The 19,641-nt window shown below is 42.2% G+C and overlaps 1 protein-coding gene across 4 annotated transcripts in view; it reads left to right on the top strand.

Moving 5' to 3' along the window:
* Plekhg1 (pleckstrin homology and RhoGEF domain containing G1) overlaps positions 1-19,437 on the top strand; it is a 220,914-nt gene extending 201,477 nt beyond the window's left edge. For all 4 annotated transcript variants that reach the window (XM_028764377.1, XM_028764374.1, XM_028764376.1 and 1 more), the window contains 6 exons: positions 451-484; positions 961-1,044; positions 2,953-2,991; positions 5,117-5,139; positions 9,761-11,396; positions 17,435-19,437. In XM_028764377.1, coding sequence (XP_028620210.1) covers positions 451-484; positions 961-1,044; positions 2,953-2,991; positions 5,117-5,139; positions 9,761-11,396; positions 17,435-18,486 — 2,868 coding nt within the window. In that variant the 3' untranslated portion in view covers positions 18,487-19,437. The remainder of the gene's footprint in view (positions 1-450; positions 485-960; positions 1,045-2,952; positions 2,992-5,116; positions 5,140-9,760; positions 11,397-17,434) is intronic.
* The last annotated feature ends 204 nt before the right edge of the window (positions 19,438-19,641 follow it).

Below are 19,641 nucleotides of genomic sequence, written 5' to 3' on the forward strand. Positions count from 1 at the left end.
GGGAGAGGTCACAGATCAGATATCCTGCATATCAGATATTTACAATATGATTCTTAACAGTAGCAAAATTATAGCTATGAAGTCGAAACAAAAATAATTTTATGGTTGGGGGTCACCACAGCATGAGGGACTGCATTAAAGGGTCACAGCATCAGGGAGCCTTTTGTTGAGATTCTCTTCCCAAGTGAGACTAAATTGTGTTCAAATTGACAGTTAAAACTAGCCATCACGTCTTTGCTGTTCTGTACCAAGTGGACGGCATGTGCTAATTCTCATCAGGGTAATCTTTGAATCTCCTCAACTATGTATTAACGCCTAAAAGAAATAATGAGGGATTTGTTTTTCTAAAATCTATTTACTTAGGTATGATAAGATCTCTGTCACACTTGCTCATTTAAAAAAGAAATGGGAGGAAAAAAATTAATATTCTCTACATTTTCTCTGTCTCAGGCCAAGCAGGCTCTTCTTGAAATGGACGCCATCCGTAAGTTTGTTGTTGTTTTGTGTTGTTGTTGTCTCCTTAGCATTCTTTGAGATAGTGTTGTTCATTTGTGACCATTCCATTCTCTGTCTCAAAGCTTGTACGTTGTCATTTATAAGACGCTAGCAGTAGTTTACTCCACCTCAGCAGCCTGAGCCGCTGACCATCCCTTCCTAAGATTCTCGTTCATTCCTGCTTTGATTCTCTGGTTTACCTGTGAGGCACTGGATGACTAAGCTACACTTCCGGGTTTCTGCAGATCCTAATGCTGTCAGTGCTGCCTCCATGAAGGACTGGGCACTACAACGTACAATGCATTATCCCTTTACCCACCCATTTAAAAAAAAAAAAAGTCCCTTTTGATTATTTACAAGAACTGCTAACACTTGGGAATTGCTGGGGTTTTTAGTGTAGAACAAAATTCTGAAAACGCCACACGGTCACCATCCCCTCACTTGCTCCTCTGGTTCTCTTGGTAGACCATCCAGGCTTCTGTTACCGTCCTGAGGGAGAGATGAAGACACCATGTGGTTCTGCACCACATCGGCTAAGACGGAAGTCAGGTAAGCAGAATGTTGTCGTCGAACTGTAATGCCGAGAGGGACAGGAATGAATAGAATACTCTCTAAGCAATAAGCATTTTCTGGCTGCTTGTTGTTTGAATACAACTAAGGCTACCTTTAAAAAGATAACAAAACAAAAACAAAACAAAAAACCCTCTCTTATCTTTTCTTTAAAACACCTCTCTACTTAACCCTCTTGGTGAATATAAAATATGTCAACCAGCCAGGTTTGATGGCTCATGCCTTTTGTCCCAGGCAGAGTCAGGCAGATCTCAATGAACTGGATGCCAGTCTGATACTATAGCAAGTTCTGGGCCAGACAGAGCTCCATAGTGAGACTCTGTCTCAGATAGATAGATAGATAGATAGATAGATAGATAGATAGATAGATAGATAGATAGATGCTTGCTTGCTTGCTTGCTTTATATAGCACCTTACCATTGACAAATTCACCCTTAAGCTCTGTTTGCAGTTGCTGGTGGAAAGTATACCTTGTGAATGACACACACAGCGTATTCAAGCCTACCATTTTGATATGTGTTTGCTAAATCAGATGTCATATAATCTCTTAACTCTCAGATTTTGGTTTTCTATGATGTTTTCTAAGCCCACTTTCCCCTTTACTATAGGCAGGGAATGAAAGGGTAGACAATGCCTAAGATTTCTGCTTTTAAGACCCTCTCTGTGAGGGAAACAAAAAAAATTTTTTTTAAGGAATAAATAAACAACAGCCTCTTTGATAAAGCTTTGGCCCGTGTGGATGGAAAAGAGAGTAGAAAGACACAGAAGAGAGATTCCAGGAAGAAGAAAGACTTCACAGAGGCTGATGCCCTTGATGGAATGTGAGGCTGAGGCAGATAGAGCTGGGATCATCCATGCACAGCCCTAGGACTTGAGCCAGCAGCCCTCAGGACAGACAGGTCACACCAGCAGCTCTGCCTGGCTGGATGTAGTAGCTGAGGTGGAAGAGGATGAGGCACAGTAGGAGGCTGAGAATAGGGGGCTGCAGATAGGCGCCTCAGGAGGCCTTGCACAATCGTGAACACAGCAAGGCGAAGGAGACCCCAGCACAGCAGCCATGCTAGTCTGGAGAAAGTGACAAAGGCCTGGAAGCAGACGGGTGACTTACATCAGGCTTAGGGATGCAGAATGGTAACTCTTTGTCAGCGCGTTAAAAGCTTTTTGGAGTGGGGCAGAGCTTGGGGCGGGGTGGGGCTTGGGGCGTGGCCAGAGAAACTGAGAATGGCGTCGTGGTCACTAGCTTGATAAACTGACAGCAAATACAGGTGAAAGTTCAGGAGGAAGAAGTGAGCTGTAATTGAGAAGAGCGAGTTGGTAGTATCCAAAACATGAGTAAGCTGTACAGCCTAGAACATAAAATCGACGGTTACCAGCTGAGAGGCTACAGTGGGAGCCGAGGGAGTCCTTCCGGTGTTTGGTGGATTGGTACAGTAGCACCTGCTCTTTCCTTCTGTAACTCCTGACCCTTTAGAGTTTATCCAACCACCTCAGCAGGGTGAATGGCTGGTACCTGAGTATCCCTGACCACTGAGAATTTGGATAAATTAAACAGAGCGTTTCTACAGCTCAGGGCTGGGAATGTTGCCTCATTGATAGCGTGCTTGCCTAATAGGCACAAAGCCCTGGGCTCCTTCCCCAGCTCTACATAAATGGGGCTCGTGCCTGTAATCTTCGGGTCTGTAATCTCTGCACTCAGGAAATGGAGCTTTGGGAGTTCAAGGTCACCCTCAGCTACTTAGCAAGTTCAAGGTCCGCCTGAGGTGCGTGAGAGCTTGTCTAAAACAAAGGGACCATTTCTAGAGCTCTTAAAATGTCAATAAGCTACTTAATTTATTTATGAGGAGAAATATTGATTTGCAAATCACGGTGGCTTTGCTCTGTCCTCAGAACCTTCCTCAAGATCACACAAAGTGTTGAAGACCAGTGGTAAGTCCAAAAATAGAGTTACATTTTTCACTCTTGTTGATTCTTAGACAAAGCCTAACAGAAGAAACTTGTGTGTTAGGTGCATTGTAAATTGGTGGATTTGTTAGCCCGACTGCAGAAAGATGAAATATTTCTATAAGCAAAAGTATCTTGTTGCAAACAGCCAATTGATACAATCTGATCTGACAGACATAAAGTTACCATCTATCAGAAAAAAAGAAATACTATCAACAAAACAAGAGGAAAAGACCCTTAAATGTGTGTGTGCAATAAATAAATTCAATATATGTCTCCACATACATATGCCCCAGCTTCACAGAAGAAACAAAGTGCCAATAAATTTTCAAGTTTACAAAGTCATCTGCATAGTACTTACAAAAACTATTCGTTTAAATGAGAGAAATGGAGACAGGAAACTGTGAATTTGACTGAACGATACTGCAAAACTCTTAGGGGGAGGGTGAATTTTTATAGCTTTCCTAAGCAAAATTTAGTAATTCTCATGTAAGGTTCAAGTGGGCATTTGACCTTGACTCAATAATTTGACCTCTAGGCCCATATAGATGTGTCAACACATATGACCAGAACCCTGCCTGGACTGCTCACAAGTCGGGAGGGGGACTTCACAAGGGGCTGGGCCTTGGTATGGTGGAGGTCAAGTCTCATTCCGTGTGCTCAGAGCACCTGGTACCACTCCTGTGTTCCTCCTGGTGTAGAATATTAACTGCAGAAACAATCACAACTCCTGAATAGACCACCATGCACTATGTGCTGGCCATCCTCCGCTTCATAGCAAGTTCAAGGCTAGCCTGAGGTACACTAGACCCTGCCTAAAAACAAAAAGAAAGAACATCTCTTTTTCTTTTTATATAATTGAAACTGTCTAGCTCTTTCTAATTTTATGTGCATTGGTGTATGCCTTCATGAATCTCTGTGTGAAGGTGTTAGAACCACTTGAATAGAGTTACAGACAGTTATGAACTGCCATGTGGGTGGTAGGAATCGAACCCAGATCCTTGGGAGAGTAACCAATGCTCTGAACCACGAGCCATCTCTTCAGCGCCCTCTAGAGCTCTTAAGATGTCAGTAAGCTAATAGTTCTTTACAAGGAACAAACTTGATTTGGGTTTTTGCAACAGTTTAATAGCACAGCATAAAATGTCTATCTAGTAGGAGTTGGTCTGTTCATACTTATGATAGAACGTTCTGCTGTTGAACAAAAGAAAGTCAGTCTCTAGATACTAACAAATGCAGATAGATGTAGCAGAAAATACTCAGGTGTATTGCATCTTTATTTTAAAACAAACAGAGCAACTGTGCCTTGCAGTAAGGTGGGAGACAGTAGTTGTGGCATCCAGAAAGGTAGACACTATGCTGAATTGTGTCGCTATAGAAATGGTTCTCCACCTGTGGGTCACGACCCTCTGGCCTCCCTCTCTCTCCAAAAGATATTTATATTACTCTTCAGAACACTTGCAAAATTACAGTTATGAAGTAGCAATGAAAACAATTTTATGGTTGTGAGGGTCATCACAACATGAGGAACTGTGTTAAAGAGTCACAGCATTAGGAAGGTGGAGGACTTCTGCTCTAGGTGGGGAATTTGTGGGGAGAGAAGTCTTTTATAAGTTTACAGAACTAAACAACTTTTAAAGGTGGACTTTGTATCATCAGGGTATCCATAAGATACCGGCATAAACCCCTCTCAGTGACAGAGCCAAGGAGACCGTATGGATAAAGACTTCACCTTCATTTATAACTCCCCCACTGTCTACAAACCAACGAAAGCTTCCCTGTGTCTACAGGGGACTCCCATGGCCTATGGCATGGGTGTTCTTTTTCATGTTTTTGTTGGAAAGTTTGGAGACCTATTTACCATGAACTGTTGCTCTCAGGGACACAGAAGACAGCTTTGGCTCATAACATAAAGTGGTCCTGCTGTGGAAAAGGATGCAGAGCAGATACGTGAGGGACATTTTTGAAAACTGGACCCAAAAGGCTCAAAGCTCTTAAGTGTCAATTATTAGCAATATATATACAAGCCACATAAAAACCATGAGTGCTTACCTATATATGAGATAAACTTTAAATCCTCAAACTTAAAACATTTTTGTTTATTTTTCAGAAACTGCACAAGATATCCAGAAGGTAAGCACGGCCGTGTTTCTTCTAAAGGGCTTGCAGTGGGTGCCTTCCATCTCCGCGTCCATCCTTATTGGTTTCATCCCCAGCCTGAAGTGTCAACATTCACTTTCCATTGTGACATTCTTATTCAATTTGCATTTCTAGCTATTTATACTTGATTTAAGGGAAGACTAATTCTTCTCAGCCTGTTCTTTCCCATTACATCCCTCTCAATTCAGCCGATTCTACCCATCTAATCCTGTGGCTCACCCCTCTCCTTAGAAGCTGTGCTTGCCCTTGGGAAGTATCCCTTGTGTAAAGCCAGCATGCTCAGTCTCGCACTGCCCAGCACCTCTGTTCTTGTTAAAGCCAGCCCCCGACCTCCTAGGTATAGCTCCCTTCCCAAAGCACTGACTCGGGTAAGCTCTTGAAGACCATGGTCCTAAGGCAGGTACAGTAGCACCCAAAGTCCTGCTACTTGGGAAGTAGAGCCAAGAGGAGTGCATGAATTCAGGAGTTTAAGATCAGCCTGGGCAGTATACTGAAACCCATCTTTTAAAAACAAACAAACAAACAAAAATACAGCTACTGATATAGCAGGTATGATGAGTGAAATACAATGAAACTTTGCTACGCCAAGTTAGATCAAAGCAGGGATGTGTTCCTCTGACAAAAGATTAGGAGATGGAAAACGCTTGCTAGTAGAGCTGCACTGGCAACCTAGCATGTCTGAAGTGCTGACTTAAAAGCTCACCAGTAGAGCCGAAAAGATGGCTCAGAGGTTCAGAGGTTACGTGATCTTCCAGAGGTCCTGAGTTCAATTTCCAACAACCACATGGTGATTATCGACAATGAGATCTGGAGCCCTCTTCTGGCATGCAGGCATACATGCAGGTAGAGCATTGTATACATAATAAATCTTTTTTTAAAAAAAAATCTCATCACTAAAGAAAAAGAAAATAGTTTTGTCCTATTGAAAGTTGTGTGCCAAGATTTGTTACCTGGAAAGAGGAACTGCTAGTATCCTGACTTGAGTGGCCACGGATGAACTGTCTTAATGTCAAATAATTCCTAGAGTATTTCTTGTAGTTTCTCATGTAAAGGCTAAGGATCTGTCTTCCTTATCCATAAGGATGTGGTCCTGGCAATCTCTCCCCCAAATCCCATTTATATTATGGTTTAGCCCAAGGACAGAGTAAGCTTGTTTATAAAGGCTGTATCCTGATTTTAAAAACCCTAGCATTTGGAAGACAGAGGCAGGAGGATATCAATGAGTTCAAGTCCACCCTGGCCTACAAAGTGCATTCCAGGCCAGCCAGGACTACACACTGAGACCCTGTCTCAAAAATAAAAACAGAAGCAAAAACAAAACAAAAAAAAACAACTTCAAGATGTCTAAAAATCATCTTCGACTTGTAAGGTGATTTCAGAAGCTCTAAAATGGACTCATGGTTTTTTTCAGATACTATTGGTTTTCATTTGGAAACATTTGAAACTTTGTAACTTGATTGATTCATCATTGTAAACCCTATTTTCTGATCTCGGCTTAACTTGGGTCACTGAAGAAGGTACCCTTGAGCCAAGCCTCTCTCAGTACCTAAGGAAATGCTAAAAGTTAAGCTTTTCTGTCTTAGAAACCTTTCCAATAACGCTCGACAAAGTCCACCCAGGAAAAGTCCACTTAGGAACTACTACACAATATGAGGACAAAAGCAATCAAGGAAAAACAAAACAAAACCCACTAGTGTGTTACTTAAGTAGCAAAATTCCATCTCCTAACAACAGTGTGCTGAATGTATCCTAAGTATAAGAACAGACTGACTTGTTGCTTAATAACAGTTGGGTGTTTTTTCCAGGATATATATCCTGGACCCTTCATCCTGTCTATAGTGACTGAGCTCATACATAAGCTGGGGTTAAAACCTGAATTCAAATGTATTTCTACCATCTGTGAACATCTCTTGCTAGCTACTTAACATTAGCAGGACCTAGCTTTCTACTTTATAAAATTATTATCAAGGTTTACTATGATTAATATAATTTTTAAAGATGCTTAATACAATATTTGGTAAAAGGCAAATGTACCTAACATAAATGATAGTTGTTATCAAATTAATAAACACTCAAAGTAGACATTGTGGAAAAGCAGAGAAAAAAAAATCACCTTAGTCTTGGTCCTGGTAACCATTTCTGACTTATATACTTCTAAGCTGTGACCAACAAGACATTTATTATTTCTTAATCTTAGAAATTCATCAGGTCTCCAAATGACATACTGGACACAATGTTTCAGCTTCAAAAAATATTGCCGCCATCATTCATTTTAGGTGTTTTTAATATACATATTAACAGCTCAGGTTTCCTAGTTTCCCATAGGGTCTGGGACTTCCTGGGATGGACCAGCTCCAGGGTCATTTTTGGTGCAAAAAAACAAAGTGATCTTGTTAGGCCTTCAAAGGCTGTCCTAACCCATTGAGTGAATATTAACTCAGCTTTATTATAAGTAGCGCCTAGGTGCCTGTCTTTTACAAGCATTATCTCAGAGAATTGAAGGAAACAGAAAAGATGTTAAAATATTGGATAAAAAAGATTTATAAAGGCAATAAAATGATAGACAAATATTTTATGTATAAGTATAAAATTGTACTTTAAAAGATTAAGTGATTAATTAATTTTTAAACGATTAGTTTTGCATTCTAAAGTTTTAATAGAAAAACACTAGGTGAAGTTTTACTTCTGTGCTTTCTACTCCTTCCTTTCCTGTTGTGGTTTCTACTACTGTGGACTGACAAGCGATAACCAATTCTTGCTAACCTGATGTTTCCAATCGGTTACTCGTGGTGCTTTAGTCAGGGAAACGTGTCTCTCCATGGTCCTATTTAGTTTGAACAAGCCATAACTACTTCAGCTCCTTGGAGCTAGTTCTTCTGTGTATAGAATAGTATCGAGGCAATATCTGCTCCTGTCTGCAGCTCCCATTATAAGACCCCCGGCCAGTCTATTCTCCTCATACATTGTTATCTTCAGGAGATGGAGCTTTTAGGATACATTTAGGATTTCAGATACATTTTGCATTTAGGATACATTTGGCATGTTGCTCTCATTAGGAGATGGGATTTTTCTAGGTGGCCAGTCTCCATCAAGAAAGACTGTAACTAACAAAACATTCTCCTGTTTTCTTTGATTAGAAACCATGATTGTCTGGATTTTTACTTCCAAACAGATAACTAAGTATTAATTAAATATATTTTTAAAACAAACATTAAAATACTATAATCTCAGCCAGTTCAACTCCTATAATAAAGCCTCCTGGCCTGCTACCTATAAATCATGGTCAGGTTCACAGTGAGCCTTCAAGTTTAAGGAAGCCATTGGAATATGTCATCAAGTTACCAGGAGAGGCTCTTGATAGGACCAGAAATTATGAAAGGCTCTCAGGAGAAAGGCATTGAAATGAAAACTCTCTAAAGTCTTGTACGCAACCAAGTGTTAAGGCGTGGGCCCCAGTGCATACTCATTTACACAGTGAATATCTAGCACATTTGGTAGATATTTGCTTATATCCTATTTGGGAGCAAAGCATTTGGAGTCAGGTAGACTTAAGCTCTAGCCTTACTATTAACTAAGAAGGGAAAGTTACGTCGGAATGGGTATGGCCCTCATGCCTCACTGGACAACGACAGGGGGACCGGAGCCATTACAAGGTCCCCTTCAATTACTGGAGGTCAGTCCTCTATCCCCGCCTTCGCAAGGTTAGAATCACCACAGCCCTTCTATATTTAGAGAAGGGAGGAGATGTCAGGGGCATCCCTGCTTACACACTGAAGGCCTAAAATCAGCCATAGGCCTAAAATCAGCAATAGGCCTGTCATACATGTATACTAACACCAAGTCTTGGGTCTCTGTGGAAAAACATTGAAACAGATGGCTATAAGCTATTGTAAACAGGCAGCTTTTGTGGAAATTTACCAGCCTGAGTGTCATAGACCTTGTAAATAGGTAGCCTTGATGGATAATCCCAACTTAGATAAGGACAAGTGAATCATTTGCAGAGTCACAGTGACCTGTCCCCTGAACCTTCACCCAGCCGATACCCTGTTCTGAAAGATATCTGTATTCCCCCTGAACACCCACGCTCCAGTGTCATCCCCTTCCCCACAGCCTACCTTTTTGTGTTTATAACCCCTGTGTGAATAAGTAAAAATTACAATTTGATTTTTAAAAAAATAAATAAAAATTTAAAAAACAGAAAATAAAAAAAAGAAAGAAAAAAAAAAGAAGGGAAAGTTACTAGTTTGCAGCCTGGGTTTCCTCAATATACTACTAATATAACTGTATCCTGACCATGAAAACTAACTACAGAAGACATCTATCTGCAGATTGCCTATAGTCCAGTGTTTAAGTAAATATCCCTGCCCTTTCCTCCCTTTTTCAAACACTCTAAAGTGTTCTTCAAGTCAGTGAAAACCAACAATGTCCATTGATCATTTTCTTTAAGAATGTGGCTATCTGGCTTCACAGGTGACATTCCCCAGTGATCATTTTCTTTAAGAATGTGGCTATCTGGCTTCACAGGTGACATTCCCCAGTCACATCTCTTCTTTATGGTGCAATCATTCAATCAGTATGTGTCTCTCTTCTTCAGGTTTCTAGAGAGGAGAGCTCTTCCCAGCTGACTTCTGTCATACCTGCCCAGAGGAACCGCCAGCCCAGCAGTGCTGCAGTTATCAATATGCTTCGTGGAGGAGGCGGTGTTAGAAGCCTGTGGACAGATCACCACATCCGACAGCCTTTGTTTCCAAACCGCCGATCTCCACAGGAGAATGAGGACGACGATGATGATTATCAGATGTTCGTCCCATCCTTTTCTTCCTCGGATCTCAACTCCACCAGGTTGTGTGAAGAGAATGCTTCAAGTCGCCCTTGCAGCTGGCATCTGGGACTGATTGAGCCCACAGAGATCTCTAGCTCTGGTCACAGGATTGTCCGACGGGCCAGTAGTGCAGGTGAAAGCAACGCATGTCCTCCTGAAGTAAGAATTAGGGACAGTGTACTGTCTCAGTATTGTCCTGGGAGAGAGCTACAGAACAGTCCTCAACCAGGAGGAGAGGGAGGGATGACTCCCTTTGGGTCATCTGTAGAGTTGACTATTGACGATATAGACCATGTCTATGATAACATAAGTTTTGAAGACTTAAAGTTAATGGTTGCTAAGCGGGATGAAACTGAATGTTCTTTCTCCAAATCATCCAGAGACTCTGTTCGCCCCAAGAGCACCCCAGAGTTAGCCTTTTCAAAGAGACAGGTTAGCCACAGTACAAGCTCTCTCCACTCAAAGAAAGAGGCAGGCCCCAGTGGTCAAGAAGCATCCAACCAAAGCATCCATGAACACCAGGAAGTAAAAGAAAACATCTATGACACCATAGGTCTTCCAGACCCACCATCGCTGAACTTTAACTGCAGCACCCTTAAGCAGCCCAAAAGGAGCACCTTCCTGGGTCTGGAAGCTGATTTTGCATGCTGTGACAGCCTGAGACCATTCGTCTCACAGGATAGCCTCCAGTTCAGTGAGGATGATGTATCTTACCACCAGGGACCCTCTGATACCAATTATTTGAGTTTGTTATATGACTCTTCCCGCTGTAACCTGCCTATTGCAGATAAGGCTCTGTCAGACAAATTGTCTGAAGAAGTAGATGAAATCTGGAATGATCTGGAAAATTACATCAAGAAAAACGAAGACAAATCGAGAGACCGTCTCCTTGCAGCCTTTCCGGTGAGCAAAGACGACGCACCAGAGAGGCTGTACGTCGAGAGCAGCCGTGAGCTGAGCAGAGACACAGGACGTGGCACATCTATGCTGGCCCTGCCTCAGAGCCAGGCTTTTCTCGAGCCTGGGAAGAACAGGATTGTGAGAGCTAGCAGGGCCAACTGCTCCTTGGATGATGACCTTATTTCAACAGAAGGCTCCTTCCTGAGTCTTAACCAACTCTCTCTGGCCAGTGATGTGCCTCCTGTGGACAATCCCTATGACTTAGCCAACTGCAGCTTGCCCCAAACAGACCCAGAAAGCCCTGACTCTGGGATGGAGGTCACAGACAAGACCAAGAGCAGGGTCTTTATGATGGCCAGGCAGTATAGTCAAAAGATTAAGAAGGTAAATCAGCTTTTGAAAGTGAAAAACCCAGAGTTGGAGCAGCCACCGTCCAATCAGCATAGGCCTATTCACAAAGACCTGGTGGCCATCTTGGAAGAGAAGAGGCAAGGAGGGCCTGCCATTGGTATGTTCCATACTCTGTTCTTCCTTCTTGAGTGACGTGTGTGGGAACAGGCTTCCCAATCCTCACTGTCCTTAGACAGAACACCCCATGAGGACGCTGCCATTCAAGTCTCAGCCCACACAGGCCACAAAGCCGCTGTTGGCCCTTCCCACTTTACCTCAGTTGGATCATGTCCACTAGGGCATGATTGGGCCTCAGGGTTTGGTGCACATGTAACATTGCTACAGAGTTGGTACTTTTAGGAAAATATTTCTCAAAGGGAGCCTGAAATGTAAAAGAAGCTATCCATTTTAACCTATGAAAGAAACATAAGCATTTCCCTATGAATCTCCAATGTGTTGGAGAGCAGATGCTCCTCAAAACTGTTAAGGTTCAGAAGCAGCCCGAATGGGGCCACTGTTGCTTACAGAGCCCCAGTGAAAGTGCTCACCCCTAACACAAAGGTGAGGCGATAGCTCAGTTGGGAAAGTGCTTGCCAGACACAAGAACCTGAGTTGAGCTCCCCGGCCCCATGTGAAAAAGCCAGCTGCAGTGTGACATGCCTGTCATTCAAGGCTGATGAGGCAGAGACCAGGAGGGTGGGTCACTACAGCTGGCTGGCCAGTCAATTTAGGCTCAGTGAGACCCTGTCTCAGAAGGTAAGGAAGTGAGCAATTGAGGGTGACACAAAACATATGCCTCAGGTCTACACGGGCACAGGCAAACACAGCCACAAACACATTACACACAACACAAAAGTGCCCAGTCCTGCTAGCAAAGACACACCACACACACACACACAAAGAATTATTTTCTTTTATCTTCTGTGTGTACCTATGTACTATGTGCATGCAGTGCCAAAGAAAGCCAGAAGAAGGGGTTGGATCCCTGGGAACTGCAGTTAAAGTGATGAGCTGCTATGTGGGTGCTGGAAATCAAACCCAGGTTCAGAGAACTGACCTATTTGTATGCATTTTTCCAAACTACCTTATCTGCAATTCATTGGCACTACTACTGGGTTACTTTATATAGCAGCTAGCTTCCCTGCGTTCAACAGCATCTCGCCTGGTTCCGTTACTTAACACTTAAAACAAGTTTAATTCTTCAGTCAAACTTCCTTCGTGGGCATAACTGGGGTTTTAGATGTGACGTGGGTGAGATCAGAGGTGCAGGAGGAAGCGGGTCATAGTGTGGCATGTTGAAGGACTGAAGTCATGGGAAGCTCTGAGTCAGGAATAAAGCCTGTGGCTTAATGAAAGAAAACACAAGAGGGACGTTCTCCTTTGGGGCTCTGTTCATCCCCAGACACTGATTTCTGGGATTGGGGCCAGGAATCTGCCTCTTTTTTTCTCTTTTGTGAGAGGGTCTCACATAGCCCAGGCTGGCCTCAAACTCTGTGTGTCTCTGAACCTCTTGAACTTCTGATCCTCATCGCGTTCCCACCTCCTAAATGCTGGGAATGTCGTGGCAACCTCGCTTCATGTGATACTAGGATCGGACTGGGAGCTAGCCATGTACCCTTCTAGTTCAGTCACATCCGTAGCGCCTGGGCTCTGTTCTTTATAGTCCATCCTGTTCTAAGGAACCTTGCCCTTGTCATGCCTTATGACACAACCTCAAACTCCAGGCCTTGGGATGTAGAAGCAAGGGGATCTAAGTTCTACCCAGTTCCAAGCTAGCCTGGGCTACACCGTGAGATTCCGCTTTTTAAAAAGAAAGAAAGAAAAAGAGAGAGAGAAGAAAAGCAGAAATCCTATTTTTTCTGACAAAAAAAGAAAAAAACCTACCTCAGTATGAAAAGAAAAAAGTTTGTTTTCCAATTAAAAACAGAAACCACAGTCAGGGCTACACAGAGAAACCCTGTCTCAAAAAAATCAAACAAAACAAATCAAAACCAAACAAAAACACAGAAAGCAAGTCAGACTCGATGTGGCATACATATAATCTTAGCACCAAAGAGGCCAGGGCAGGAAGATCTTAGTTTGAGTCCAGCCTGGGCTACATAGAAAAATCTTGTCTCAAAAAAAGAAAAACAAGCAAACAAACTACATAAATCAGCCTCATGGCAGGGCACATCAATGCCACTTAGACACATGGCTGTCACTGACCTCCTCTTTCTACATTCAACTTCTTTGTCTCAGTGGAAACCAATCAGTAGGAAGGACATATCTAAATTCTAAGTAAACTCAATAGATCGATGAGGAAAAAAACTATGTCAGAAATTAAAGAATGAATTGTCAGGAGGTTGCCTTTTCAATGCTTTCCGAGCAGACCAGGAAGCCAGGGCTTGCACTTGGTTTCTGAAGGGTTTTCCAGGCTCTTTTGAGTTCTTCTTTATAATTAAAATTCGAGTAAAAATTGATTTCTGAGTGACTGTGAGAGAGGCTAGAATATATTTCTTTGTCTCCTGATAATGCTAAGTCATTTACATCTTCTTTCCATGCTCGTCCTGCCAAACAGGTTGTTTTATAGTTGTAGGAGGTGACTTCAGGGGGATTCTGGGGACAGGAATAGGCGGCCTGGGAGCAGCTGCATGGTAGTAATTTCAGCCAATGGCAGAGACCAGGCCATGGTTTCCCAGATTCAGAGAAAATATACTACCAATATTTCTGATGGTGATGATGCATTGATTGTGCTCGTAGACTACAAGTTAGCAGTAATATCCAGGGTCAGGCCACCTGGAATATGAGCCAGCCATTAAGATGTAAAACTCTAAGCTTGCTTGAAGCAAGCCCTTCAGAACAAAAGAATTGAGACCTACAACGTCCGTAAATAGGTTTCTTTTTGCCCAGCTTTTAAGTATTGTGGTTGCTGATTGGTGTTCCTTTTGCCTTTTTACTTCCAGTTTGTCATGCTGTCTCTTCTTGGGGTCCCGTGTCTCTTCTCAGCTTTATATCCAGGTCTTTTCTTAACATGGTGGGCTACTAGGCTACTACTGACTTCCTTCCCCAACAACGAGGAGCGTTCCCTCCCAACGTGTCTTCTAAGAGTGCTGATTTCCCCCTCCACATGACAGGAATGTAGCCCTGGGGCCTGCCATCTCTCAGTCCTGGCTCCATCTGGGTGATCAAGGCCACTTCCTGTGCCCACTAGGCTTTCAATCAGTTGACAATGTGACTCCTTTTCTCTCTCTTGTTTATCTGGGCACAGGACGTCGTAATCGAATGGACCGATTCTCCAGACTTCTGCGCATGGGCCTTACCACTTTGCCAGGAGCTTGCTCTCGGTGTTGTGCGGAAGGAAGAGCACCCTATTCACCTGCTGAAACCCTCGAGCATCTTTATTGAACTCTGTCCCTGGGGTCTACAGGCCCCGGGTCACATGTCCACCTATAGATCACCCAACCAGGTCCAGTTGCTCCCACCTTGTAGAGCCTGTAGTAGCATGTGGCCATCTTGTTCAGCTGATAGTATTTGAGACCAAGGAGGCTGCTTGGGTTTCTGTATTTTGGGTGATATTTCTATATAGGCTTGAGAACTTTTTTATATAATGTAGGGAAGGCACATTTCTATGCTTCTGTCTACACCTGAGCAACATCAGAAATATCAATATCTTTCTAATCATCTGTCTTGGAATCAACATGTTTGATCTTTCCCACCGAAAGAATTACTTCAATTTTTGTCTTTGATGATAAGAACTGCAACCTTAAAACCTTCAGAAAAGAAAATAATAAACCAGATATAGCCTGATATTATCATGTAATAGTAATGTATATGTCCTATACAGACAGTTCCAAGGATACGATTACAGTCAAATTTTGATCCAACAGGACTTTCTCAGCTTGAGAGACCAGTTGGTGGCTACCCTTTTTCTATGCATCTGTCTAACAGTGTCTATTGAATCACAAATTGAGCTCTGAAAACTTGTCTTATTCGTATTGGCATCATGCAAGTTGTAAACGCTCTCAAGTGGGAAAATTGAGACAAGAAATAACTGAAGTAAATTTTCCCTTCTAGTGAGATACATTATATTCAGCATTTATAAATGACCCCCTCTTTGTTATCTAAAGATTAAAGCTCCCAGTATGAATTATGTATAGGAAGCATTTTGACCCAAGGCCATCTGTCTGTTTCCCCTTTCCTGTTGTGACCTGGTTTCTGTACTATCTTGACTCTATTAGGTGGTCTCAGGAAAGGCCGATAAATCTTCAATCCTGTGCTCAAAAGGAAAGGCCAAAAAGCAAATCTGTGTAATGAAATAATTTACTTCTAGTAGTTATATTTGGTTCTCAGAGCAAAGTGTCCAACATTGTTCTCCGCAACCAAAAACTCACAGACTATCTGCAGTAATAAACTAGCCTGTGAAAGTGGTCAGCTATATGGCTTTTCGTTGTGTATGTATTTGAGTATATACATATCAGACTTTTAAAATTTATTTTATACACACATATAAAATATGTTCCTGCATACACACACACACACACACACACACCATGTGCATGCATGGGCCCATGGAAGCTAGACAAAGGTATTGGATCCCCAGAAACTAGAGTTTAAAAACAGTTGTGAGCTCCCCAATATGGGCGCTGGGGATTGAACCTGGGCGTTCTGGAAGAGCAGCAAGCACTCTTAACCACTAAGCCATCTCTCTAGCACCGTGTAGGACTTATGAAAGAAGTTGGGGAAAGGGTTTTAAGTAGAGTAGGGATTGTGGGAGATTTTGAGGGATGGATGAGACTTGATCAACCAAAGAGGAGAATGGTATGAGAGGAAAGAGGCTTGAGAAATACAATGGGTCTTTTAGACATCATGAAATAAAGAGCCATGTCCTCCTCTAAGACTTTAAGGATAAATTTATGCCAGGGCACTTTTATTTGTGTTATGAATTAGCTCTGTTCTCCCTCAAATTATTGTCTCTTTGTCAGCTTGTGGAATTTCAATGCTCTCTGACTAGTTACGGATCAGCTCAGGGCTACATGTAGCATATAAGGGATGGCTCAGGCGAAAGCCCCAGCTCCCTGTGGCTGGCTCTCATAGTTAGTGCAACATGCCAGGTGTCGGGAAGATGGCTGACATAAAATGCTGCAATGCAAGTGGATGTTTATGTAGTGTCTCTTGAGGTGCTGCTACATTTGAATTCCTGTTGAGTCTTTACTGTGCTACTTAAGGAGGGATGTGCCAAGGTTTTGCTTCTAGAATACTCTGAAGAGGAATCTCTGACCTTAAATGCACTCTGAAGTTGAAACCTAAAGCATCTAATGATAAACTCTAATGAGAAGTTACACAGAGGGTTTGCCTTGATTGCAGGGAGCAGGGGTCAAGGGGTGAAAGGCTGGATGGGTTACATCTAAGAGCACATGATACCAGTGAGGTGTTTCCATCTTCAAGGAAGCTAGACTGGAAGAAATAGCAGAAGTTCCACTCAATGCATATCTCGTTTCAATTTAAAGGATAGTTTACTAACAATAGGTTACCAACCACCTAAATAGTTCATATATATATATATGATATATATATATATATATATATCATATATATGTATATATATATATATAAACAGTTCATATATGTATATATATCATATATGTATATATATATGAACTAGATGCTGTCTATATATAACATATATGGCTAGAGGGTTATCTGGAAACCGGGGCTGTTCAAACAGCTGCCAGGGGACAGCTTCTCTAAGAAAAACTTGTCTGAGGGCAAACAAGAGTAGCCTAAAGCCAGGGGAGGCTACAGCAGTGTGGTCCTGCTTCTTTTAGGACATGAGGTATTTTTATGTGTCAGAATGTAATCTCTGGCATTCTCATTTGGCAATGCTTGTTTTGGGGACTACAACCATTTTGTGGATTAATGGAATTTTCATGACATGCCCTGTACACTTGCAGATCTGCTGTTCAGATAAAATAATATAAAGTTCAATCAAAGAATACAAACTCTTTATTAAACCGTGAGTTATTTTTATTAGCGTGGCATTCAGTGACTACTCTCCCTTAATCTTAAGCCTTCTGTCTGTTTTTTAATAAGTTGTTTTGGGTGTTATATTCTTATATTTAATCTTCCTAGGCAAGGATAATCCTCTGTGTATTTATTGTTTTGTTATCTGCCTTCCAGGTGCCAGAATTGCTGAATATTCTCAACTGTATGACCAGATTGTGTTCAGAGAGACACCCCATAAAGCTCAAAAGGATGGCTGGGCCGGCACCCAAGAACCCACCCTCCACAGGCCTGCATCACCTCCCCAGGCCCAGGGTGCTGGTGAGGACTGGCTTTGGCATTCGCCCTACAGTAACGGAGAGTTGGCTGATTTCTCTTCCCAGATAGAGCAAGACTCAAAGTCAAAATACCCCATCATGTTAGAGAACGTCACAAAAATTACACCCAGACAGTTGTCGGCTGCTTGTTCGGTTCCTTCTCTCCAAGTGTCAGACCCTCTGCTGGGCTCTGTGCAGCAGAGATGCAGCGTGGTGGTCAGCCAGCCCCACAAAGAGAACTCTGGTCAGGGTCATCTTTACAACTCGCTGGGTCGCAAAGCAATCATCGCTAAACCCCAGCCTTATAGCAGACCTCAGTCATCTTCCTCAATCTTGATAAACAAATCTCTGGACTCCATCAACTACCCCAGTGAGACAGAAAAGAAGCAACTGCTCTCTTCTCAAAAAAGTCCCAGAGGCGTGAGCCAGCAGGACTTGCTGTCAGGGCTGGCAGACTCATGTCAACAGGACACGGGCAAACGGTCTAATCTCACGCTCCAAGACTCACAGAAGGTTCTGGTAGTAAATAGAAATTTACCCTTAAGCGCCCAAATAGCGACACAGAACTACTTTTCTAATTTCAAAGAGACCGAGGGAGATGAAGATGACTATGTAGAAATCAAGTCAGAAGAGGATGAAGAGGGGCTGGATCTCTCTCCAAGGCGGAGCAGGAAGTCTGACCCAAAGATCCCGGACCCTGACTGTTCTGATAACATCTGTAGCCACAACACACTTTACTCTTTGAAGGAGCCAGTGAGTGGCAGGCTTGGGCTTTCTCCTTACCTGACAGCATGTAAGGACTCTGATAAACTAAATGATTACCTGTGGAGAGGGCCATCACCCAATCAGCAAAACATTGTCCAATCTCTGAGGGAGAAATTCCAGTGTCTTAGCTCCAGCAGCTTTGCCTAGGTTTCTAGAACTGTCCAAATTAGGACAGGCTCAAAAGGAAAAAAAAAAAAATCAGGAAACTACAATCATGGATAAGAGGTAACATAAACAAAACAACCAATCAAACAAAAGCAAGTGATACAAAAACTGTAAACGAAAGCACATTTTACCCTCTTGTTATTAAAAAATTGTTTTAAACTGGTACATATATTAAAATAAAATACAGCAAAACCAACCTCATTCCTATGGTAACTTGCAAGCCTAATTTGCCCTTTGAATTTGCCAGGTGAGTGTAAACACACTTGTATCACTTGCTTTTCTTTGATGGTTGTTTTAAGTTACCTGACTCTTATCCAAGACTGTAGTTTCCTGATTTTTTTTTTTCCTTTTGAGTCTGTATGACCCACATTCCAATACAGTTCATGTTACTGTTCTGTCTGAGTCTCAGAAATTAGTAATTCCTCACACCAGTATTTTGTTGCATGATTTGGTGTCACCTGCAAAGGGGAATGTCATGTTGTACAAAATGTCTTATGTAAGCAGTCCTTTAGGTTCTAGGATAAATCTGTAGCTTTATTGATCATGTCTGTGGACCAAGCTGCAGACTTTGAGAGCCAGTGTGTGTGTGTGTGTGTGTGTGTGTGTGTGTGTGTGTTTTCATTGTGCGTGCTTAGATGCTCCCTCAATGTTATCAATTCAGTGCTTTTGTTTAAAATAGTTTCTTCTGAAGGTGGTGGTGGGGATGTATATAACTGGGAATGTTTTATGTACTTAAATGTTCTTACTGGGTTCCTGTACTGAAGGTTCCAATTTTATATATATATATATATATAAGTTCACGTTTCACCTACTTTTTTTCTTTGTGGGGGGGGAAAGCAATGCATCTTGGGAAACATAGTTTAAATACTGTATATAAGACAATGAAAATTAGTAATGCCCATTATTTAATAAAGTTTGTAAAGTGGAAAGTAACTTTTCATTTGAATTAATGTGTTTGCACTGGAACATTCCGATGTTTCCACACTACTCAGCTATCATTCTCTTTCTTCCCCTGTGAATTACAGAGAAAAATGATTCAAAGTAAAAGGATGTCCTAGGCAGCTTTATCAGTTTGACCCAGCCTAGAACCATCTTACAGGAGAGCCTCAATTAAGGAAGTACCTAGATCAGGCAGGC

Source organism: Grammomys surdaster, unplaced genomic scaffold (genome assembly GCF_004785775.1).
Source record: "Grammomys surdaster isolate TR1022 unplaced genomic scaffold, NIH_TR_1.0 143, whole genome shotgun sequence".
In the NCBI taxonomy this organism is placed as follows: domain Eukaryota; kingdom Metazoa; phylum Chordata; class Mammalia; order Rodentia; family Muridae; genus Grammomys; species Grammomys surdaster.